Genomic DNA, 26978 nt, shown 5'->3' on the forward strand with positions numbered 1-26978 from the left:
GCATTATCTACCATTTCTATTCATCCTGAAAGTTACCCTCTGTATAAAGGAGTATGCAGGTGAGCCAGGCACAGGTGCCTTGGTAACACAAAGGTACTCGTTTCAGTCTCACGTGCAAAAATGCTGTCCTACAGATCTGGAAATCTTGCAAGCTCTCCTGTTTTCACTATATACAGAACCTCATGCATGTAGAAGGAGCTGCTGCTCTAAAATGAAAGTATGGTGCTTTCCATCAGCATTTTTTTTTTATATTTCTTTCATTATCAAAAACAATAATAAAGGAATTCAATTCCTGCCCCATGAATCCTAATGTGATGCAATCTACATATGAACATAAATCTGGCGGTTATGTGCTGAAGAGGCTTTGAAACAGCTATCGCAGATTTTTTTTTTTAATCTTACTTCTCAACTCCCCAGATTTTCTTTCTGCAGAATTCTATCATTTCATACATATTTAATTCAAACTTTTTTTTTTAAGTATTAAGAAATCAACTTAAAAACACACACTTAAACAAACACTGTTTGCTTTTAAATAAACAGATGTAGATTTTAGGACTTAGGCACTGAGACTGAAAATCCTGAACTTGTGCTTTAGGTAGTCAAGGCAAGGTGAATGGTACAAGAACAATACGTAAGTCTCAGTTTATTACCTGCTGAGTGACTTCAACTCCAACAGTCTCCAACAGACTGTTGTGGGGTCTTTTTCAGAAAATCAGGCTGCTACAGCATTCCGAGAAATTTATAAATTATGACAAAATTTTCAAGAAAATACATTTATTCAATTTTAGCAGAGGAAGAACACACAATAAATATAAAAATTTCTTACATCCTTCTTCACAAGATATTTTTACATTCAAACATCACCTTTCTGTTACAAATTTCAACTAGTATTTCAAATTTTAAAAGACCATTCACTGGAAAAGGCAAGAACTTTTAATGTTAAAAAAATAACACATAACACAGAAAAAGCGTGCAAATGTTGTATCTCTTGCAGATAGTGCTAGGTATTCAAGTCCTTAGAGCACTTCAAAATATGTATTAGATCAGCAATATCGCAAGCATCCAATTAGCACTATTACATTGCGTGAACAATACAGACTAATTTTTCATGGTACAACCTTGATTTATCTCTCAAGTAACATCAAAAAAGACTTTTCCAAATTTCTGCAACTATGACAACATGAGCTTTTTACAAATCCCACACGCAACTCCTCAGCTGAAGCAAAATGGATCTAAGCTTGAACCTCTTCAAAACAAGACAACTATCAGGCAAGTACAATTCCATTCTGACATCTTTATACAGGTCTTCGTAGTGCAACTGGTACTTTCTCGGCAGAAGCAGATGCAATTCTATTGGGATTTTTATTTCCATAAACCGGAATTGAGACAGCAATCCCTTAGATACCATAGGATGCCTGTAACTGTGTTTTGAAAGCCATCATATTCTGTTAATTTTCTGTGTACCATCTATTCAAACCAGTTTTCTTTCAGTAAAAATTGTACAGCATCATCAAACCCGTTTTGGTACAACGATTCCATCTTCTCCTGGTTTGGTGGGAACAAAGCTTGATTAAGTCTTACTAAGTTGGCCAGAGACAGCTGCAACAGAGCAAGAAGCTATAAATTAGTTTATTAAAGAAACTTATCTAGACTTGACTGTGTTGCTATCTGTTCTGTCATCTGTTCCATGTACTATATGTAAAAACAAAGACCCGAACGGCTATGCCTACACTAGTAAATTAACTATGTCCAGGTACACTACTGAGTGCCAAGACAGACTGGCACAAACAGTCTGCATGTGCACTATTAAACTCACAGCCTCCAAGACAGACTGTCCACCTGTAAAACTGTCCAAAGTTTCCAAAACATTTTAACTTTGGAAACATTCTCAGAAGTGGTAGCTGGCACATGCTAAACTTGTGCAAGAAAATATTTTGACAACTTACTAGTGCAAACAACCACATTTTTGGGAACATTCCCAGGCAATGTTTAACATATGAGTACAAATGTAGCTTGTATTACCAACAAATTAAGAACTACTCATCATCTCAAGGGGTCACTTTGATGGTGTAAAACGATTTCAGGACTCTGTTCTTGAATAAAGACATTAAATTTGTTTACAACAAAATTAAAACTATGATTAGATTTCATAAAGTTCTGAACTCTTCATTTGTACGACTAATTTAATACTTTAGCCACACACTTTATTATACACAAATTTGAAAAACAGTATCAAAATCATCTTCATTATTTGAAATAATCAATTATTCAAATTCTGACACTAATAGATGGAGGACTTTCACAGAGACAGAAAACTGTTCACAGTCCAATCCAGATAAACAAAGATACACAACTCTTCATTTTATGCAGATTACAATACTGGTGAAAAAAAGTATTCTTAGTTTACATTTTTGCAGCTCTAAAAGCTAAAAATGGAATAGTTTAAAACATTGGCTGAGATTCTCCACAATTCTACAATTGCAGGATGCTAGAAGCAATATAACTCTGCAATTAATTTCCTATCTCTAAACTAATCTAATCACCAGCTCATTTTTCCTCCTCTAGATGCATTAGATATTAGACACAAATCATAACCAAGAAATACACAGTAAGCAATTGCATATATTTTCAACATATACAAAATCAATAACTTCATGCTCTACGATCATTTACCAAGTACTATCATGCTCTAAACTCTCTGTGAAACAAAGATTCGGAAACTGGTTCAATTTAGAATGACATTACTCAAATTGAGAAAAAAAAATTAAGAGCTGTCTAAAATAAACTTTTTGAAAAGTACTAATTATTGCTAAACTTTATTCATTCTTTGTACGGAGTTTTGTTGACAGGTTGGTCTGCTACTGTTCAATATTTTCTTTCACCATGTCAGAGGAAGCAATATTGTGGTTAAAGTTTGTAAGACAAAGCTTGCAAAGACAAAAACATCAATAATGACAAGGAGGCCATAAAAGTAAGTCTTAGCCTATATTGCAATATGCAGAAATGTTTCTGTAACATCTAAAAAAATAACCTCTGGAAAAATGTTGTGGTCACAGACACTCAGAATCTTAACACAAGGTCTCTTGAGCAATGAGGCAACAAGTCATTGTATTCCACTTCAAATGTACAACTTAAACTTCTGTTTTAAATTCAGTTAAAGCAGCTTATTTCAGTACGTATGAAGGGATGTTCTGGAGTTTTCCCCTCCTGAGATATTCTACAGAAGGTTGTTTTTTTTTTTTTTTTGTATAAACACTCTGCCTGGCCAAAGACAACTGATACTTAAAGCAAGCCAAGATTATTTACTTTTAACAACCTGTGATCATTTGCTCAACTTTGTACTAGATCAATGGTTTTCAACCTTTCTGACAAAATTTATTCTACATTTTCCTTTAAGAAAAAGTTTACACTCCATTTGCAAAACAGAAAATACCAAATCATTAATTATGTCGATATATAAGTAGAAAATAAACACTTAAAAATACACATAACTTTAACTGACCAACTATCTTTTCTTCTTCTGAAGTTATTTAATAAACCAGCAACTCACCATTATATCTTGTTTTGCAAATTTAACATAAAGATCCACACGTCCTTTATCTTGTGGACAGATATCTAATCGACCGCTGAAAGGCGAAATTGTCACAGTTCTTCCAACAGGCAAGATGGGAAGGCCATTGGTGAGGCCACCATCAACCCACTTCTACTGGAAAATAAAAGTATTTTCAAAGTAAGGTTAGTACAGTATGTTCATAACTGAATACTTCATTCTTTATGTCCCTGCCTCCTCCACCGCACCCTCAAGAAAACTTACAAGCTTCCTTCTCAGAATACCACGCACAGACTGGAATATGAGGCATAAAAATCAAGGAACTGACAATATACACAGAGTGTGTTTAATCAATGAGTGTTCGACATAATATGAAAATACGTGTATAATATTTTTATCAAGCTACCAGTAAGGCTTGTTAGTTAACCTAGTAACAAAATGCCCTATGCAGAACTTTTCTCAACACATACATGAAAGACAAGATTGTTAAATATTACATGTGAACCATATCAGATATTGTGTACTAATCTAAAACTTACTGATTCAAACTAGGAGCTGGACAATCTGTATGTGCAGGCAAACTGACTGCACAAGCTAAACCAAACATGACTTCTCTCTTCATCTTCCAGAGCCTCTTGTCATCTTACACAAAACAACCCAAGCCAGCAGTAGCTAGAAAGCAGAGGGTAAAGATGGGATGGAGCTGAACAACTACGGCACAGAAGAGGCAGCAGACATCAAGTCTGCTACAGGAGTTGAGTATAGGAAGGAATAAGGAAGAAAAAAACCAAGCAGCCAATTAATTTCTCACAGAGCCCCACATATTTCTTGGTTCCAAATGCAGTCTAGGGGCACAACCCTGATTTTCACTGAGACCACAGCCAAATTCCATCCCAGTATAAGCAGGGACAACTGTGACTTCTCTTTCCAATATATTTTATACATTCATGTTTCTTTGTGTGTTTACATGCATAACCCAAAACTCAACATTAGCCCACTGGCTAGATGCATTCACTGACATCGTACATGAGGTCTGGTGATCAGATGCTTCTTACTGAAGTTCACACATTTACAGCCAAATTAGTCATTCTACACTTCCTTTATTGTCAAGGGAGAAGAAACACTTCTAGCACATGCTTCACCTCATCCTAAAGTAGGTATTTACATCTGATTTGAATTGTGCTGAAAAAGTGCTTTCTTCTCTTCTTCTCTGCTAATTAAAAGGAAACATATATTAACTATGTAAGATGTAGACTACTGCACACACCTAAAGCTAGGCGAGTTCAAATGCTGTAAGAAATAATATAAGATTCACCTTAGTGTTTCTTAAGGGTTTGGCCTCCCCAAAGATAAACTGAATGCTCCAGGATATCAGCTTCAAGTTTCATTAACACAGAACACTACAAACAAATGGTAAATGGTACTAGGAACCTTCAGCACCAATCAGGCAGAAAACTGCTTTTCGGCTGTAGGTGATACTATATGCAACCGCTATCAAATGGCAAAAAAATACAAGTTATCCCACAAAATTACTGAACATACCACACGTCACAAAATGAAAAAAAAAATCTCCCACAAAAAGTATACTATTGTGAAGTTGTTTATGACATCCAAATTAAACTTCTCTTCAAACTGTTGGCAAGACACTAGCTTTCAATGTAGTGACTGCTATACAGGAGTCATTATCTTAAGTTACAGTTTTTGTTCTTCAGAAGCCCTTGAGATTCTCTGAGGTCCATCATTTGGTTGAATAGATCCCTCTCAGCTGTGTCCTTTACTCTCACTTCAAGCTAACTTCCTCTCAATTCCCTAAGTACAGATTTTTCCCATTGCCACATCTGAGTTCCTGTAACCAGAAGACTTTGTTGACCCTTGCTCCTCCTTCCACTGTCAACTCCCGTATGTGGATGCATGGATTTACTCTTTCACACATGGTTATATAGCAAGCACCATTTAAGGGGGGGGGGGGGGGAGAGGAGAGTGTGCGTTTCTTTGTCCCTCTATCCCACCCTTTTCTTCACTCTCTCAGATGAAATTTGCCATTTCACACTTCCTTTATGCTCCTGAAATACAAGCTACAAATATTCACATTCAATAGTGTCCATGGCCCTTCTAACCCTATTTCATAACATGCTTTAGAGCTTGACTCTGACATTAGCTCCTGATGTCAGTAACCACAGTTCACCACTAAATTCCTTCACTTTGCACAAAAATCGTATTTCTCAGTGCTTAGGATTCAGACTGTTTTGCCTTAGAAAAGGAAGAAAAAAAAAATTCCAAAACCATTTAAAGTTATCTTTCAGACTTCTCAAACTCCATTATACCATTGCTGCAATAACTGTGAGCAAAGCCACAACGTAACTTAGCATTTCTAACACCAAGCCGCTTTTTTGTGTCTGTAAGCAGTCATTTATTACTGATTTACACGCAATCTTCCTTGGAGTACTAAGTGGCTTTTTGTTGCAATTCCTACAGTGACCAGAACGGTGGAGTCCCTGTCTAAATCAAGTCAGACGCTGTAACAGACGACATTAGTAATGTCTTTCTCAAGTCTAGCTTAGTACTTTTATCACCTAAAAGTTCTCTCACTTTCAAAAATTCTGATTATTTAGGTTTTTCCCCTCTCTTAAGTAACTCCAATATTTATTTGAAAATCAAAACATTTACCAAGGCAAGAGTAATACTTTTTGTTAAGCACTACCTTTTGTAGATTCTGTTATTCCTGGCTGATGAGCCCTCTGTCATTTTATTTTCAAGCATTTGGGAAAAACTGCTTTGCAGTCAAAATATTTTGGCTCCACAGTCCCTCATGTTACACAGTAAAATCAAAGCACTTCTATTCTGCAAATAAAGATACGTAATGCCCCAGATTCTTCTAATTCCATTAATCAGTTCCTGAAAAATGCTTCTTAGATGATGAGACAAATTCCTGGTAACGTCTGAATTAGACTGATTTCTGTAAGTACAGTGCAAAGACAGAGAAAGTTCTGAAATGATGTCCAACAGAAACCAAACCAGACAATGAAATTGAGGATGCAGGCTGGATGGACCTAACAGAACCTACCCATTTACCAGCAGGTGGCTGTTACAAAGCTGTTCTGTGAGAACTACAGTATCGCAAACTACAGCCTCATCATCAGATACAGCCAACTCAATCATCTGCAAATCTTTACCTGTCTTAAAGACTAACCTTGCCAGAGATTCAGAGGACACCAAACCAACTCAAAGAAAGACAATCTCACATGGAGCAAGTTTGCCCTGATGTTAGTAGAAGCCTAGACCAGAGGCACCTTAAATACCCCATCTGGCTAAAAAGCTACTTGAGGTCATTAACAGACTATAAATTCTCGAGTGTTATTTTACACTCCTTTTTCCTTCAGATTATTTTTAGGCTCATCAAACCAGAAGAAAACATACTATGAACAGACTGACGTTATGTCTATGCTATCATGCAATTTAGCTTATTCACCTCAAAAGTCTAGCCTCCAACCATGCATACCACAGGTAGGCCAGATAATTCCAGTGTGAGACAAATGCTTCAAAAAAAACCACATTCTTTCTGAAAAGAAAACTAAAGTGCAATGCTAGCAACAGTTTACCCTGGTGTTCACTCTCTCTAGGCAGTATGGACAGGCCGGCAATAGGTTTGGCTATTTTCTAACACTATTCCAGCAAAACTGCACCATACTCCTTTACGTACCATGCAACACGTCCCTCAGATAACACTGAAATACATTTCAAAAACACTCCCAGATGACTTGGTGATATGTATGCAGGTGATGTTATGCAGCCCAGAGAAGATCTGGACCAACTGTTCTGAAGCAGAGATAAGGCCAGCAGACACGAGCAGCTAGCAGGGAGTAAGCTCAATTCCATGCTGCCACTGACCATAAAGCCTACGGAATTTACCCCCTGAAACTAGCATAAAAGCACACAGACAGAACTTCAGTCTGTTACAGTAAAGTTTTCAGGAAACTTGGAATATGATGCCAATATGACAGGCGGCCTCGCAGAGTCAAATCAATATTCAATCAACCTTACTGACCTCAGTGCTCACCACGTCTGAATCACAAGGCTACATGCCATGTATCTGGCCCTACACTGTATGCTTTAGGGTCCCTATTACCCACCCACATATCGTCATTACCCACCATTCCAAGCCATGGAAATGCCACTGCAATAGAGATCCTACAGATTTTGCTCTCATCCTGCACTAAGTATTTCAGGTTAAAGAATGGAAGTCACGTTCATTTATGGGGCAACGGCTTTCAAACCCAGAAATTTCCCCAAACCACAAACGAACTGTTTTACAGAGTATGAGAAAAGACAGTGCAGACATGCCGAAATAATAATTCCAACAAATAACAATAAATGAAAGCAACCTTCTTTTCAGCAACTGTCTTTTCTGAATCTCACTTAAGCAGAGTACTAAGAAGCTTTGGGAATGACAAGTTTTCAAGTAACAGAAGAACCAGTTTTCATGAAACGTTCATTGATTTTGATTATGAATGCAAAAAAATAAAGTTGGGGAGGAACAAGAACTGTCCACTAAGCAGAGGCTGCAGATGTTTCAGTAAATACTGCAGTACCCAGGCAAATCATAACAGCAGTGTTCATCCAGTAGAATGACTTTTAAACAAGTTTTGGACAAAACTCTGAGCCAGCTTTTAAATTTCTTAATTGAAAGAACACCACAAGAAATTTAACGACAACACTTCCTTCCCTTTAACTACTGGCAGAATGAGCCTAAAACACCCATGTATGCCCTCCGAAAGGCACAAGCAACGTATAAGGACTCCAACCAACAAAATTTCCAGACCCTAAGCAGCTGCAAGCAGTCACCATTTAACTCAAGCAGTCAGTTAGGCAATACTGATTTAAACCCTTCGAATGTTTTAGCCAGTATGTACTGCTGTATACATAATCCTAAAGCTGACAACCCTTCTGTCATAACAAACTCCAACTCCCTCTTGCTAGAGACAAATACATATGGTTTTGTGGGGTGGGGGGAGTTGGCAGTGTGGCTGTGAGGATTATAGATGTTCTAAAGGCATAATTTGGATGTGTATGAGGAAATCAAGGAAAGAGTATCATGTACTTCTCAGAAAGAAATAAATAGCTGTTTTCAAGCTTCTAGTAATTATGAATAAACAGTCAAAATTATTCTTAATATAGAATCATAGAATCATAGAATGGTAAGGGTTGGAAGGGACCTTAAAGATCATCTGGTTCCAACCCCCCTGCCATGAGCAGGGACATCTTCCACTAGACCAGGGTGCTCAGAGCTCCATCCAACCTGGCCTTGAGCCCTGCCAGGGAGGGGGCAGCCACAGCTTCTCTGGGCAACCTGTTCCAGTGTTTCACCACCCTCATGGTGAAGAATTTCTTCCTAATATCTCATCTAAATCTTCCCTCTTGTAGTTTAGAGCCGTTCCCCCTTGTCCTATCACTCCACACCCTTCTGAAAAGCCCCTCTCCACCCTTCCTGTAGCCCCTCCAGGCACTGGCAGCTGCTCTAAGGTCACCCCGGAGCCTTCTCTTCTCCAGGCTGAACAGCCCCAGCTCCCTCAGCCTGTCCTTGTAGGAGACGTGCTTCAGCCCTCGGGTCATCTCCGTGCCCTCCTCTGGTCCCGCTCCAACACATCCATGTCCTTCCTATGCTGGGGGCTCCAGAGCTGAATGCAGGACTCCAGCTGGGGTCTCACAAGAGTGGAATAAAGGAGCAGAATCCCCTCCCTCAACCTGCTGGCCACGTCCATCACTACCTCCAAAAAGGAGTTATCCCATTTATGTGGCTGTCATGCATAAGCATCTGCCGCGCTGGGTGAATGGTCTCTGAGCAGCTGGGGGGTGATCCTCACTTGTCCCAGGTGCATTAGTACTTCACCAGGACAAAGACTGAGCATACACTACATTGGGAGCTGAGGGACGTGGTGATAAGTGATGGGTCTCCACTGTAGCTGCTGCATTTCCCTTCTCGTTGCCTTGCTAATTTGGGGGCTGGGGTGAAAGCCCAGCAATTTATCAAAATGTGGCCTGCCACGTTGAAAGTCAGCTTTCAGTCTTCTCGGATAAACCATGCAACAAAAAGGTGAGGCAGGAACAGCTGAGTCTACATCGGCGAGCTGTACTTGGGCTCAGCACCCAACTGAAGTGCTCTATTAACACACATGTACCCGTGAAACAACTTGTCTCACGCTGAAGGGGTGTGAATGAAGAAGCATTTCAATCAGTTCACTAGGGTACCTGTCCATAAATCACATGCGTCCTTTAAAACACAACGAAAATGCTTTTTTATCGAGAATTAATTTTACTCAGTTATAACCAAATTTGGTAAACGCAGCCTGCGAACACAGATGTAATTCGCTGAGCCTGGTGAGATTAGGACTTGCACAAGAAAAAAATCTTTTGGATTGTAGCCACAAAACATTTTGCAAAAAGTGAACTGATCCTGATCCTTATATATATTTATATAAGAAAGACAAAAAAATTCCTGAAGCTAAACCCAGTACAGGCAACTGTGAAAAGGTTTCCTTTTAACAGTATACCTCTCAAAACTTCATAGGCATGTGCTATTGGGGAAAAAAAAAAAGCTTATTCTTTAATGTTTATCCAGAGGCAAGAGATTCGAAGGTACTTGGTAAGCATGTGATTCTGTACTGAACATGAGAATAACACATATGTAAACACACACACGTACTCCAGCGGCATAGAATCTGCCAAGATCTCCCTTATCATTCCTTCCATTACACAGAAAAGCAAAATGGTGGTCCTTTAAATTGCAAAAAAAACATTTTCGACTTGGCAACACAGCTTGTCATGAGCAGCACCACTAAGAGCAGCTTCTTCTCATGGTAAGTGTTAGACAATATGTTCAGGAAACAGCTTCATGCTACAGAGACCATTTCAGGCTCCGCACCCATAATTTTTGCAACAGTGTATGAACAAACTCCTGACAGCTTTCACAGTGTTAATCCAACCCACAGTATCAACAGAAACGATAACTATTCTACAAAATATAGTACTGCAGTTGCCTTCCCTTAAGATCAAACAATTACATCATAAATGGATATTCTTACACACACACACAAAAAAATTGTTATTTCAACCTAATGAAAAATTACCTCTCCTTTATATTCCACTGGCTTAATTCCCGCATATACTGGCACAAAACTACTTGCTAGCAGGACCTAGAGAAAAGAAAAAATAGAGAACAAAAGTGAAGAAAAGGCAACAAAGTAATTCTGAACCTATACATATTTATTTGTATTAAATAACATAGCAGTAACCAGTTATATATTAGTTTTTCATAAAAACTTCATTGTCATCTCAAAATGTCTTCTTGCTGTGGTATGTCAAAATGTAATTAAAACTATTCAGCTGGGCTTGGTTTTGTTATGACTTGACAGTGACAATTTGTGATATTTTGTTTTGAGAGTTAACTCACTGATGGTGTGATTCAAAAGAGTATGAACTTAGTCTTACACAATGTGAAGTAAATCTACGATTTTTCAGAAACTGAATTTGCATATGCTGAAAAAAATTCCATATATGGAGTATTGTCAAAGAAGCAGCTGACCCAATCATTCTGCTGGCATATCAATATAGTATTTACTCTCCTCATAAATCAGATCTTCTAAGAGTTCAAAATTTCCAAAATACTACAGACAGCCTGAAAATTTACATATGTATATCTTCAGCAGTATTGATACTTTGCATTTAATACTTTCGAGTATTAACAAATTACTACTTGTCCTATGGTAAGTCTACATTGCTGCCTAGTTCTCTTTTTTTTTTCTGTCATGTACAGATGTGCACACATGCATACCTCTCAATCCACTCATAGTGGATCTATGAGAGTGTGTGTGTATCTCTATACTTATGTATCCACCTATATCTACATGCAACTACTATACTGCATTTCAAAGACAAGGAAGGTGTAGATGTGTGGATGAAGTCCAACATGACAGGAATTTACATATAGCTAAATGTGAAGGACAGGCATGCATATGCTTCCATAACAGCACGAGAGACAAATCTGAGGAACAGAAGCATGTTAGAGAATGCAATATACACCACGTGACAGACGATCAGGTGCAAAAAATCCTCACAATCCATGGATTATGGAAGAAAATGCTTGAGCTTTTTTTGGTGGAATTGCATTTATTTTTACAACAAATTAAGCTACTTTCGGTATTAAATACCTCTCCTCCCCTAACAGGTTTTAATTAAGGCTCTATATGAAGTCTTTAACTTTCACTACAAAAACTCTTTTCTTGCCTATTTCTCTTCCCAGTGATCTAAAGCATCAGATTTGTCTGAGCTTAGATAAAAAGGATTTCTCTTCTTATTTTCCAACTGCAAAGTTGTAGCTATTTCTCTGCTAGATATGTCTTTCCCTCACAAAAGCATAAGATAAGGTCCCCCTGAATTCTTTTCAAGAACACTGAAGAAAGCAGCTGGTCTTCCTTAAAAAGTCACTTAGATCTCAAGAGTGAGGTGAGGCAGGACAAGTCTGAAGAACTAACACTTTCAGTATTTCTCTACCACTAACAGACCAGTGTGGATTCCTATTCACTGCTCCCACCTTTCCAAACTAAATACAAGTGTTCTGTGCCCTGCTTCCTCACAAACATACAAATCATGCCTCTCTATCCCCTCACCTCTAGTTTAAGAACTGCAAGTCTAGGAATACTGGTATGTGATGATTGCTTTCACATATGTAAACACTATTTCAAAAGTGGGAGATTATTAACTGCCTTTCCACGTCCACTGGGAATAATAAAGAAAATAAAAGCTTAAAAATGTAGCACCATATATTCGGTTTAGTGATTATGAAAAACTTTGGAATCATAAGGCTTGTTCAGCATTGAAACCAGTTGCATACAGAAGTTGAAAGACTTCTGGCAGAGGGTACAGAAGTTCTGCTGTTACAAAACACTGTCTGGCCAGCAGTATCTTTATTCATGCTTTGGATCTAGTAATCATCTCTAGGAGAGGCGTAATACGATTACATTACCTAACAAGCTCTATACTCTTATGCTACTGGGTCAGCCACCAACATTCAGACTGTTGTATAAATGATACATGCATAGCTGAAGGAATGCACAAAAACGTGTACTATTAGATGCACTGGAAGACCAGACAATATAAATGTATTCCAATGAGCAATTATCTGGAAGTTTATTACTATTATTCCAACCAATTCCACTGCTAGCACATGGAACAAAAGAACAAAAATGGTTAAGTCACTGAACAGACTATTTAAATACTAATAAAATATATGCATTTGCAAGGTCGTCTTGAAGCTTTTAATTGCCTTCAGGTTAGAAGATTTCACTGAAAAAAACCCACAAACCTTCATTATAATAATTTCCATGCTTGTCACTGCTGGCTACCACAGCTAGAAATAACACTGCATAATTTAAGATAAAATTTGTTGGACTTAATCATGCAAAGATAATTATGCAAAAAGTTTGAGAACTGATTGACCGTGTAGAATATAACAGGGTCAAGATTTTAAAAAAATTATATTTTAAAGGCAAACTTCCAATGCATACTTTAAGATTTTGTTAACAAGTGTGTTTTTTTTCTTTAAGTGTTAATTATAAGGGATCTCTTATTTAGTCTCAGCATCCACAAAGACAGGGAAAGAAATAATTCCTTCTTATTCTATTTCCTCTTTTATTCTGTTATATCTTATGATATCCTCCACTAAGATATAATCAATTACTAGAAAGAACATTTGCTTTACTTGCATCTGAATTCATCCTACCACTTCATATCAGCTTAAGTATACAGTCCTGATCCAAATTTAAAAAGTGGCATTCAACAGAAAAAAGATAGGCAGTAAGAGATATGCTTTCCAGCGACAAATACATTTTTTTATACAATACTTATTACATTATTCCTATTCCCCACGAGAACTTGTAGAAAGCGTTGGATTCTTTTTTTTTAAGACAGGAACTTTCTTTACTTTCTTTTGTGATGAAACATAATATAAATGGTACCAGTGCAGTAAAAGACACAAAAAGACTGAGAAAATTGTTACCGAATTTGGAGATCCTCTATTTTATTCTTATCTACTGCAAACGTTAGTTACCCTGTTACTTGTTAAAGCAACTTTGCCTACAAGGCCATACTATCAAGAAGGAAACATACACAAAAATAAACTTTAGCAAAATTTCTGATACTTCACTATCAAATTCTACATCCATTGTTTATGTTATGGTTGTAGCACCACTGATAGTATAAGTCGTAACCGATTTATTGTACGGCTAGTAACATATTTCTAAATCTTGAAGAAACTCAAGCATTTTTATTTAAAGCAGCAAAATCCAACTTCATTACCTTAATGAGGTCCTCCCTTGAGGCAAAACTTGAAACCAAGCGATTTTCCCCATTTTTGGTGTTAGTGACTGACACATAGAGCCGGTTCTCAGCTATCTCATGGGCATCAGAAGGAAGAACAGACTCTATGCCCTCCCTAAAGTAAAGAAAATGCTAAATGTTATCCACCATCATTATTTAAAAACCTTGCAAACATGTCAGGGGTGAAAGAGTGCTGAGCTCCCCACAGTGCAGTAAAAAATATGCACACAGTCTCCATTTTCATCTAGAGGGCTACACAGAAAAGTGATCTTATTAGATACATTAAGATAGGTACCTAAGTGTTTTCATAAAATCATAACCAGGCGTTACAGCACCGAAGTCCAATTTTCTAACTTCCTCTGCAAATCCATAGGCAAACTGCTTACATTTCTGCAAGTTAAAATATTCACCATTAAGCATGTTTTGGCTATGGGAAGTATGTTCAACTGTGTTATCTAAAACATACTAGTGGCTAAAGCTTTAATCAAGAGAGAGTTATAAGATCCGACTAAAATATTTTCCCATATGTGCTTAGTTTATAACAAGATATGCATAGCTTAGTTTATAACAAGACACGCATAACAACATGTTGAGCATTTTTCTAAGATCTAATTTGTAAGAAAACAAGATCTCTAATTAAAAAAATAAACATTAATAACAATAATAATGAAACATCACACGAATGCCACTTTAACAATCAAGGAAAGCTAAAGGCTATTTTTCTATGTATTACTACTGCTAAATAATCAATTCTTTGAACCATGTCATTATGAAAACAATCATTTATATTTCAAGTTAAAGCTACCTTTTATTTTAAAGACTTGAGTACTAAAACCAGACACAAGTACATTAAGATGCCTATAAGCATTAAAAAAAATTACAATTATTACAATTTCTTCTCACACAAAAACCATGCTGCTAACAAATACACATATTTAATGAATAAAATACTAGGGAAGTATTTAACGAATGGAATACTACAGAATCACAGAATGGTAGGGGTTGGAAGGGACCTCTGTGGGTCATCTAGTCCAACCCCCCTGCCGAAGCAGGGTCGCCTACAGCAGGTGATGGAAGACAAAGGAAAAGATAACTACAGAAAACCATGCAACAGATTACACTGTACAGAGAACCTCTTTTACACAAGCTGAAATGCCTACCATTAATGGGTGCAAAAAAATAGCCTGAAGTGTGAGCCGTAAGAGTTCCAAAAGCAGAGTAAAGGAATAGGTAGCATTTATTTTTTTAGCAAAAATATTCTGAAACAATCAATTATGGTTCTAAATGCTTAAGACTCACTATTCAGTACTCATATTCCTGTTTTTATCTTTTCAGGCAACTCTAATGATTTTAGGGACAGAGGAAAAAACTAAATCCAATCTTATCCAACTTTCTGAAATTGGTACTCAATAAATATATTATACCCATATTCACTTATTTAATAACACGTTTACAAAGTAAAAGATCTGTCTATAGATAGTCTGGTGTTCCTGGGAACAAGTACGTTGCTAGTTTCAAAATAAATTATTGATGTGACTGTGGAAAGGGAAAAAAAAAAGCAAGAGAGAGAGAGAGGAGGGTACAGGATTTAATGGGAGAAAAAACAGGAAAGACTTGTGATGAGGATTAGTATGAGATCAGGAGCAAGCTGGTTGGAGCAGTTTAACTTACTTCTATGTCAGAGCACTTATCTAAGTGAGAGACACAAATGCAGTTCTTGCATCCACTTTCTCTATATGGCTTTTGAATAAACGCATCAAAAAAGTTTGTTAAGAGGTCCACAGCTCTTAAAGCAACAACCACTGTAAAGATCTGTGCTAATTCATTTCACATAGGTTAGATTTGCACCTTTACCCTAGGAGGTACTTGCAATTGCCAGCTCCAAGCCAATTCGAATCTATAAAACTAGTTATATGCACAAGGTCTTGAATTTATTCTGCATTAGGCAGTTAGGCTTCTTCTGTGGTTAATCAGCTGGAAAGAGGTGCATTCAGATGCCTCTCTCTCTAAACAGAGAAGAAACTCATAAACCATACACAGAAGCACCTCAGAACTACTACTTTTATATCTAAGATGCTTTAATACAGTGACAGGGAGCTAAGAGTAACCGGAGCCGGATGAATCCAAACCTAGGTGAATGACAGAAAACTACTTTCCACATTACCACTATTAAGAATAGACCATACAATTCTTGCTGCCAAAAGGGACAATTTCTTACAGCTACAAATTGTTTATAACTTTAGCGCTAGGAACTTTAAACAATACATCTAAATGTTAAATAGTGACCGAGGACTTGTTTAGGAATTGTAACTACTTGGATTGAGTTAAGCAAACTGGACATGAAACACAATCAAGGTACTTATGAAATAAATAGGTACTAATCTGTAACACTATAAACCTCCCTAGAATTCTCAAGCCCCAGGCCTTTTCAACAGTGACAAAAATCCAAGATACAACTGAAAAACAGTTGCAAACTGTCATACTAGAACAGAACAGTTAAAACAAGAAATCCTCAATGTTACATTCTCTTCAAGATAAGGAAAGGTTGTATTAGAGCTTTAAGACTAGGAGATGGAGAAAGTCCTAATTATAGCTTGCCGAACATGCCCATCTCTGCGGAGAGGGGAAAAAAAAAAAAAAGAAAAAAATTAACTGATGTAAGAGTCATATTTGTGGATACAAAATATTTCAAGTTAGAAATGTAATAACGATAATAATATAATCATCCTGACATGAAAAGTTAATTCTATTCAGTACATAATACTAGCTTTACTTAAATTCCATGAGAATTAGGAAGAATTATTCCCCCTCACGAAAAGCTCTCAATTTTCCACTTAAACAATGTAACAAAATGACTGAAAAGTAAATAAGTAAAAAAAAGGACTAAAAAGTTTATGAGAAGTTCTTCAGCTGGTATTAAAATGACATGTTTTCAAGGAAAAATCCACCAGACTCAATTAACATAGGCTTAGTTTGCACGGACATAAAAATTAAAAACTCTTCCAATATTTTTACTTAGAAAGATTTTTATAAGTTGGACCAGGCTGGGAACAAATGCTTATATCCACAGCCTAGAATAAGCAGAAAAACTGTCTTGGGCTAAGAAAAGGCTAGCTGCTGTGATGATTATATAGGAAATTAAAGTCAGAAGTATGGATTATACAGGGCATACTTGAAACTGAACTACTAATCAGAGGCTACAGAAAAGGAGAAACACCTGAACAGAATGCAAGTACAGTTCTCTTCACAACAGACTGGAACTGTCCTAATACCAAATCACATAAAGAATGCACTTGGGGAGTGGTGGGGTGGAAAGAGGCCAGGGAAGCACTTGCTGCTGAAAGTGACAGAAGTATAGCTAGCTGCAAGCTAATAAGCACTGCAGAAACAAACAAACAGAAAGATCAGTGGCAAAGTGTGGTATTGGCTGGGACTACCGTTTGAATCAAATGCAGTGAAACTTCTAACAAGTGAAGACCAGAGAAAGTTACCTGACCCTCACTGGACCAAAGCCTAAGTGTACTTTGAACAAAAATATAACAGCCTTTTTTACCCCCACAGTAATGCTGTTTATTATCATTTAAAATATAAAAAAATAGTAACATATTGGCAAGGCCTAGTTAGTCCTCTATATATATTAAGGCAAAGTCAATATAGGCATTTCAGGAGGGCAAAGCATCCTTAATCTAAGAAGAAAAACAAACAAACAAAGACAAGCTACTGTTCTCCCACAGAACCTGTAAGAGCAGTCATTGAATATCACTTTGCTGTCTCTACATGACATCATATCCATGGTGAGAAAAGGGTGACATCCCTGGAGAAAAAAACCTCAAACACACATGTATGCAGCATATCAGAACAGAACGCTGTGAGGGTTAATCTCCCTGGCATACAGTGGGTCTACCGCTGTTAACTCGTGAACTGTACTGAGTCCAAAGGACGTGTACAAGCCACTTTTTGTGCTGACTAGTGGTACACAGACAGCAAAGAAAAAATTTGAGCCAGTGTGTGGTGTTCTTTGATTTTATGAAGATACAGTCCATCTACTGTTTCATCTCCTTTCACAAAAGGGTGACAGGATAATGCTATGTATTTGCTTAACAAAGCCTACCTCCAGCCAAGAAAAAAATTATTAACTTTGTAATGTACAGTGATTAAGTGCATATTAAAGTAAACCTCATTGCGTACAACTCAACATTCACACACACATTAAATTTATATTTACATAGCTTAAAATACAAAGTTCCTATGCTAGACTTCTGTCATAAAGAAATACTTGCTTCATAAACATTTCTGCCCATGAGTCACAGATTTTGTTAACGAAAACACATAGATGAGTCCTGTTCCTTTACAAAAAGCAAGAAAAACAAAAACCAAAACATTTAAAAAAACTTAATGGTAGATGATTATATCAAAAATATCCTTTGAAAATGATCATGTCCTATACCTATGAGTTTATTAATTTACCTCCACATTTTCTGGTACTGCTAATAAGACAGTGGCAGCCAGTGATCCCGCAGAAGCTCCCGCAAAAGCTTTCACAACTTTCAGTAACTTCTTACCATGCTTGTAAAAAGCAGCTGCTGCCCCCAAGTGGTAAATACCCAAAAACCCACAAGCTGCGAATGACAGATTGATATGTTTCATTTTTGCTGTGGAAATAAAGTTTCACAGTCAGAAAAAGGATCAGTTAATGTTATCTTATAATATGCGTCTAATGTTTTTGCACAGAACACATAAAATACTATATCTACCTAACAAAAAGCAGTTTATTTAAGAACAGTAAAAACTTTTGATTACCAAACACATCAAACGAGTAGCAGTGAAGTTTAGCATCTCCAAAATTGAAAACACCTCTAAAACACTCCTTAGTGAAAATCCCTTTTTCAATCAAGAAATATATATATATGTGCAATGTAAATGCACATTGTCATCTAATTTGACAAAGAAATACAAAATAAAAGTAACTACTCAAAAGTGATAGAAGAATGCTGTTCGAGAGCGAACATTGTTACATACCTAGAGTAAAAATCAAATTAATTATCAAATTGCTGGCTACTGTGTCATCATACTTCCCTTACACAGACAAAGCCTTGAACCCAACACAATTCTCTCAGAAAGCAATTTTTTCGTTCACCCCTGGAACTCCTTTGCTTACCAGTACTACTAGTAATCATTAATAGACAAATTCTTATTTAAAGTCATGTCTTATTTAGAGAAGAAAAACACATAGCATATCACTGCTACTATTAAAATAAGAAGAAATAAAAAAAAATCACCAAAATAAAATACAAAGCACTAAATGTATGAAAAATACAGACACTCTCTAAAGGTGTCACAGATAGAATTTAAATCTAACAAAAAGCACAAACAGGAAGCGTAAGTACAGATCCTTAGGGGTAGTATATTAAAAAAAGGCTGTACATTATATTAGTTCTTCTGTTTCTGCAAGTAACTACAATTATGAGAGTAAGCTACTCCACAGATTATACTGTACGGATATACAACATATTGTACAGATTATTTTAGCACTGAATTAAAAACAAATCAGCATATTTGGGTATGCATCAATAGGAAAAGGACTAAAAAACCAATAAAGTGGTATACTTAGTAGTATACTTCTTTTTTCTGGTTTGTAATGAGAAACCTGATGAGACGCTTCTCTTGGAAATCATCTACAGACACTGCAGTGTCACTGCTGATGAAGACAGGCAAACAAGCACAGCAACAGATTTTTAAGTTGCTTCTTCAGCTCAGACACAGGAAGAGCAGGAAAGATGAGGATAAGCAACTGCTTTCATAGCCACTAGATAAGAAGACATGCTAAACTCAACTGCTTTACCCATAACATGACTAAAATCAGATCATGAATGGGTCTAAGTTTAGTATTTTCCTTAAAAAAAAAAAAAAAAAAAAGAAAAAAAAAAAGAAAAAGAAAAAAAAAGAGTGAGTGAGCAATGACACATGTGTGCATCTCACAGTGCCAGGGCATACTGTTTGGTGCATCAGTCATGCTGCTAAACTACTTGATGGCAGTGTAGTGTTTTATCAACTGAGTTTCACCCCCTTTGCACTGGAAATGCTTGCATACCCACTTTTAAATATGAATACCTGTAACTTAGATATAACACATTTGTAGTGACAGAAAGCATTTCAGGTTGGCTCTTGCTGTGGCAATACAAGAGAAAGGCATTTGCAATTAAGTGATAAATCATGTTACTACTATTAAAAAGAAAGGATCTTTTCATTTTAAGATAAATCACTGTACTGCATAAAAGAGAAGAAAAAGTTTACTCAAGATTTTACTGGGAAACAACAATTCTACTTTGATGACTTTTTTTTAATAGAGTGGAAAAAAACTAAAATAGACTTGGAAGTATGATGTCATAATGTGCTTTCTTTCAAATGAACTACTGCAGCTGTTTCCATGTCTTCTACAAATTACAAGCAAGGTGCATTTGTATCATGGGCCACTGTGAAAGGTGAAGTCGATTAAAGCAATTGCATTCTTAAGAAGGAAGACAAGCAAGCATGAAAGAATTAACTCCCGTTTTTGTCCAAAAGAGATCTCAGGCTCAAGACTACTAATGTGAAACATTACATGAAGTAAGGACCATATTGACATAGTTGATCGGTCAGAAAATAAACAAGCAAAGTAAGAGTTCACAAATCCCAAGCATTACATCTAAGGGACCTAGGAAATGTAACCAAGAAACACAAGTGTTAAGATAATAAGCTTATTTAAATAAAAACAAGCACATGTATGCTTACGCACATGTATATATACACATTTTCTAAAGCTTCTACAAGGCTCATCTACAAAGTATTCTAAAAGGTGTCTCTCCCTGATGGAAAATATTTAGATGTGCACAAATCAAAAAAAAGATGAAAACTGAAGTATCTAAAAGCATAGTTACAGCAAGAAATTTTAGATTAAAGGATTTTTCTTAAATGAAAAAATCCCCTACAAATGCAGTAGACAATCACAATTCAATGCATAAAGAACTGGCTGGTACATTTTGTCTAAAGTGAGAACAGAAAAGGAGGTTATGTGAACTGAAAAGATTAGCTGAATCTCAAATCAAAACCTACTGAAAATACACTGACTGAAATCAGATGTCCATGCCTTCTCTTCCAAGCCTTCATGAGGAAGTTTTATTTTTTTTATACAAGCTTTAATCCTATCTAATTATCAGTTATTCTGAATAATGACTGTTCTCTGGAGTGTCTGGATACATGGCATTTACTCTTTGATGAGAGTTGAATTCTTAACACCCATCCTTCTCTTACTCTTCTTCATTCCCCTGCCCAAGAGACAGAGATTACTGGATGAGTATTCACATCAGTTTCTTTACTGGCACAAGGATTCAGTGAGAGATGAACATGCAAAAAGAAAAAAGAACACTGAGATTTCCAATAAAGGATACCATTAAACAATACTGCTAGTCTCACACTCTGTTAAGAGTGGACTAATTTCAAGTCCAAAAAGATGAAATGAATACATTCCAAAAGGAAGTTAATTTTTTTTTTGTTTTTAACCCGAATTACTTGAACCACTGGATTTGTACGCCATGTAGTACAGCGCTGTTTTACAGATTCCCCAAGGGAACTTCAAATCAAAAATAGCAATAGCATGGCTGTGTTATCAAGTCACTACATTTTTATTAATTAAGGTCAGTTCCCAGGTCTGTACTATGTATTTGTCACATCTACATGAAATTTAAAAGTACTTCAGTACAAATGTTGACTTGCAGATGAGATTCAGGTTCAAATGACAGATCCAGTGGTTACATCTAGCTGCATGACTGAGAAATAGCGTTTGCACATACATGTAACAACCCTACAAGTGGGTAAATAATGAGATAAAAAATAATCATTGAATCATACAATAATTCAGGAGGTCTTTTGCCCAACCTTCCTCTGCTCAAAACAGAGTCAGCTATCAGATCAAATTGGGTTGCTTAGGGCTTTATCCAGTTGTTAACTGAAAAAATCATGTAATGTTTAGCTCCTAAGATAACTAGTACTTGTTGCTGGGTGAAACAATCAGGTCTTCTTTCATTTATTCAGAATATGAAAATCAGTAGAGTACTGCATATAATCAGCATTATAGAGAAGAAACAACAGAACATTAACATCTTCATGCAGCACTATGCATCTACCTGCAGGGAGGTTCTATACATTGAATTGAAGGTGCCTTACAACAAATGTGTAACAGAGCACTTAACTTACAAAGATGATACAAATGAGTAAGAATCATGGTTCTATAAGGAACTATCTGTTTCACAGATGCAGTTAAGCAGTATCATTTCACCTTGCAAAGCAATCTCTGAGTAAGAGCAAAAGGCAAGAAAGCATTTATTAGATGCATGTCCTGTAAAATCAGAAAAGAACGAAATAGGGAACCAAGACACGTTTGTAAGAATACAAACTTTCCCATTTCTTTTGATTCTTGCAAATATGTCATGGCAACACTTGATTTGCAAGTTAGAATGGTGTATTTCAGAGACAGTATGATTCAAAAATGTTTTTTGCTTTGATGATGTAGTATATCACTGCTTTTTTCATCAAAAAGAATAGTACTGTTATAACAACTCCCAAGCACCAACGCAGAGAAACTTCATGTTAAGTCTACATATGACTATTCCCTGCCAATTTCTTAGAGAGTACCAGAAACAGAAGCACAGTCACATCGGGACATAAACCGTTTTTTCAGCCGCCTGAGCAAACAGCAAAAATCTTGGTATCTTAGAAATGGCATGAAGCACCTGTTCCACAAGACTTCGGAATAAATATTCTTAGAGGGTTTAACATAAGTTCTGACTGTTAAAGATATTATCTATTAACTCAAAGTTATATTGGCACGTGTTAAGAAAAAATTTTCATGAACCTTAAAAGATGCTGGACAACACAGACACTGTAGAGATGTGATGTAAACAGGGCACAGCAAACGCTTTTGCCACTGCTTTTCAAAAACATCATCATCCTACATGATCGGCAAATTTCAAAAGGCTTCAACTGGCTAAGGGGATAGGTATGCTTCTGCTGTCTACAAGAAAAAACAGAAGCACAAGAAAAGATAAGCACAAGAAGAAACTAGGACACTGGGGCTGTTCAATCTCATTAGTTTACAGGTAATGCCGGAGGATTCAGGAATAAACATAAATCTAAGAGTTCTATTTGAAAGATTCTCGAATCTGTGGGGAAAAAAAAAAAAAGAATTCACTGGTGATTAAAAATACACTGGGGGGGGGGGGTATTTCTATTTACTCAGTAGTGTCTCATCCGTTTGTAATGCAAACCTACAAGTGAATGTATGTAACAAGACAAGCCTGTACAGCAGAATTACGATATAGTACAACACTGCTTCTTCAGGATAGGTACTGTCTTCCTAATTGTCATGCACAAGAAATAGCACAACAGTTTCTCACACTGCTGTTTCCAGAGCAATGTAATTATATAAACAGCATACCATCTCTGTGTCTTAACCAGTCATACCCACCTCCCTGTCATCCCATTTGTACACAAAAGCTGAAAATGCCCAAAGCAACTGACTAAAAAAACCTTACAAACAAAATTAAATATACATAGAATGTGAATGACCAAGTACCCTGAAGCACAAGCGCTAAAATGATGATGCATAACAGCACATTTGAGGATTAGTTATTAGCTAGGAATGACAAAATGAGCAAAGTTATAGAAATAACTGTTTAGCTAGGCAGCATTGCTGAAATAAAGGTCATAATGGCAACTACTAATTTACCCGGACCAGAAATCGCCACTCACGCAGGAATGTTTAGGTGGTTTTTTCACATTTGTAGCAGAAAAAAAAATCATTAGCATCACAGAGCATTTGTAGCCTCCAGTGAACACTCAAACTGATTCTTCCAGTCAAAAACAGGCTCACACAAAACAACAACCCATCCAACAGACTGTACTCCATACTTAAAGAGTTACCACAGTTGCTAACAAAAGAATGGGAAAACTAGGTTTTGCATCTATCCAGACACATGGAATAAGCATTGTAAGAGTTTAATGAAGGAAAAGAAAAATAACAATAATACAAAATAATCAGTGGACAATCCAATCAGCCATTAAGACACTTAGGAAAATTACATGAGTCTTTGCAAACTTATTATAAAAGGTGTGTATAATCCCCTTAAATAAACGCACTGCATGATACAAAACTTTCAAATGTAGAGTTTAGACCATCCTGACCATTAATACAGTATGTCTAGAGGAGAGGGAAGGCTGACTTGTTAAGAGGGTGGCAAAAGGTTCAATACCTTCTAATGAATGTTGGCTTCCATCACATACTCCACCAGGACTTTTTCCAGCAGCTGTTTTAGTTCCCTCTCCACTAGTAGCCATTCTTGTATCTACTACCGATCGTTTATCATTTAGCTTGGAAGCCTACAATCATACAGTCACATACTACTATTAAAAAAGGAAACCACAGGCAAATAAAAGATGAACATTAGTTATCCCTAAATAGATTAATAAAGTCTACTAAAGTAGTTGTAAAATCATATAGATTAATTTCTCAGTTGCTTAGCCACCACTAAACTAGATGAAACCACAATGTTCCACTATTTATACATGCAGCAATTTATATTTTAAAGATGAACTTAGACATCTAGAAAAACATTGCCATGTGGAACTGTGTCCAAGATTAATCTTAATTTTGTGTCTTTTCCTACCATTTTTGTTTATATCCAGATTTCTTTTTTTAATAATCAAACTCTGATGTTTTCATCCTCCCTTATCAATCCAATAAAAATTGACTTTTTTCCTCTTTTTTGTGCAATACTGCATTAGTAAAAAGTTTTCCAGAGAACTCTGGTCCTATTCTTCACTAAACAGCTGTCACTCTAATAAGCCTGTCAGTTATCAGGCAGTATTGTCTGAAGTGTAAACTGAAAAAAAAGTCCACGTTTCTCCCCAACTCAGAACTATCAAACACAAAAAGTTCATTCTGAAACACTGGTCTCCTGCAGCTTGTTGCTTGCCTGCCACTTTACCTTGATAAGCATCTTCAATTCAACATCAAAAGCTTAGCTCTGTAGATTCTAAAAAAAATTATATTATCACTGTATTGATGCATATCACTTAGACCTACAGCACCACAAAAATACTTACCTGGAATTTAGCTCTGTTACGTGGTGCTCTTACGGTGCAGTACTTTAGAATTCCCATCCAGAACTGCTGAGTTTTTGGAAACATGCAACTACACAGTCTGCCTTCTTTCAACTGAAGCAACAGTACTTGAGCACTACAGAGGCTTCTAGCAGTCCACATTTTCTTAAAAATGACCTCTGGATCCAGATGATGTGGTAACCAAACCGACACTCTCAGAAGCTGTTTTACCATGGAGTTACAAAGGAAATATCAACAGATGAGTTTGGACACCATAGTATTATGCAGTAGATACTTCCTCTCTTCTAAACATAACCTGTTTAAAAACATTAAGTGGGGGTCGAAAAAAAAAAAAAAAAAAAGAGTAGCCAAAAGGTCATTGCACATCCAGGCCCTCACACTGTAACAAGGCCCTGTTCACAATCCTCTCACTTAAAACAAGATGCATGAACAGTTGATTCCCTTGACAGTGAAGCAGCTCCAGGCAGAACTTCTGCTCAGCAGCTACTGTCTCTCTCACCAGCCTCCATCTGCCACTGTGCTGTTCACCACTGACCATAAAGTCCACCCTCCATTTCAGAAACAGGAAGGACTGAAATCATTAGCAATGCAATGAAGAAGTGAACAAACCATCTCTTATAATTAACGTGAATATGCTGTTCCTTCTACCTCAGCTGAAAAATGTGCAATGAGTGTTCTAGAAACTTAACCAACTGCCCACAAAAACAAAGTGGTGATGTCAAGATCCTAGTAAGAAAACCCCAAGCGTGCTGGCTGGTACAAGGCAAGTCTTGTCATCTTCTGTGCTACACGGATCTCATAGGAGTGACTCACACATGAAATGTAAGCCTGGTTTACACCCAGCAAGACCTGGACCGTAACAAGTAACATATGGAAATGCACTTGTTCAGACAGAAAGCAAGTTATTGCCCTGACTACCAGAGCAAATAAACCCAGTGTGAGTCTGCATAGGCGAGCTCTCAGACTTACACCATAAACTTAAAATTTTATTCCAATCCAGTGAGTTTCAGGTTTTCTGCTTCATCTTGTGTGCCACGAGACGAGGCCTACAACACAATTCGATTTTTCCTCCCTCCACTTTTGCTCGGTAAACACCCGACATAAACAACCAAAACAGCTGACACGAGGAGACAAAACTGTCAAACGCCAGAAACACAGAACGTCACGTGACAACCGAAGCGACCACAGCGTTACCAAAAGCCCCTGCGTCTCTTAAACTTGTAAGCTTACAACAAAGGACGCCTTTTAGCCGGGCCACAGCCTTCCAAGTTTTAAGCTGACTCCCTCCGTCCCCCCCGCGCAGGCTCCCGCCTCAGCCCCTCCCGGGGGCCCGGCGCGGCCTAACGCCACAGACCGCGGGGTGGAGCGGCCCCACCTCCTTCCCTAACGCCCTCGCAGACGACGACAACCACGGCGGCGACAGCGACAACGGCGGCGGCGGCGGCAACTCAGGGCCCCGCGCCCTGCTTGTCCTCGCGCCGCCCCGCCGCGCTACCTCCCCCGGGCGTCACCGCCCCCGCGCGCTGCAGGGCGGGGCGGGGCGGGGCGGGGCAGAGCGCGGGCGCCCCCGGAGCCGTGGGGGAGCTGCCCCTCCCTCGTGACACTGCCCCTGCGCGCGTGCGCAGCCCCGGGCTGCCGTTGTGGGGGGGGCGGCGGGGGGGGCGCTGGTAGAAGGCTGCGCCTGGGGCCGTGGGCGCGCTCCGTCTTCGGTAGCGGGGCCGCGGGGCTGGGTGCGGCGGCCGGCCGGGCTGGGCTGGGCTCGGCTTGGCTCGCCGCCGCCTGCGGCCTGCCGGGGAGAAGGCGGCGGGGCGCCTTTCCGCCCGCCTGAGGCTGTCGGCCTGTGCGCTGTCCTGGGCGGGGGGTGGGCAGCCCCTGAGCAGCGCCCTTGCGTCGGGCCGGG

General features: G+C 37.9%; 1 protein-coding gene across 12 annotated transcripts; it reads right to left on the reverse strand.

Moving 5' to 3' along the window:
• Positions 1–757: 757 nt before the first annotated feature.
• On the reverse strand, positions 758–26583 carry PNPLA4 (patatin like domain 4, phospholipase and triacylglycerol lipase). 12 transcript variants are annotated; one of them, XM_075428127.1, is made up of 9 exons: positions 26454–26583; positions 25061–25279; positions 24208–24334; positions 18389–18573; positions 14217–14311; positions 13901–14036; positions 10675–10740; positions 3551–3703; positions 758–1599 (listed from the first exon to the last, which is right to left on the reverse strand). In XM_075428127.1, exons 2-9 carry the CDS (start codon positions 25217–25219, stop codon positions 1468–1470), a joined length of 1053 nt encoding a protein of 350 aa, XP_075284242.1. In that variant the 5' UTR covers positions 25220–25279; positions 26454–26583; the 3' UTR covers positions 758–1467. The 12 variants fall into 12 exon arrangements, with proteins under 12 accessions (XP_075284242.1, XP_075284257.1, XP_075284248.1 ...); XM_075428142.1 differs by lacking the exon at positions 26454–26583 and adding an exon at positions 26309–26441; XM_075428133.1 differs by lacking the exon at positions 26454–26583 and adding an exon at positions 26048–26293.
• Between the last annotated feature and the right edge of the window lie 395 nt (positions 26584–26978).

Source organism: Opisthocomus hoazin, chromosome 1 (genome assembly GCF_030867145.1).
Source record: "Opisthocomus hoazin isolate bOpiHoa1 chromosome 1, bOpiHoa1.hap1, whole genome shotgun sequence".
NCBI classification, from domain to species: domain Eukaryota; kingdom Metazoa; phylum Chordata; class Aves; order Opisthocomiformes; family Opisthocomidae; genus Opisthocomus; species Opisthocomus hoazin.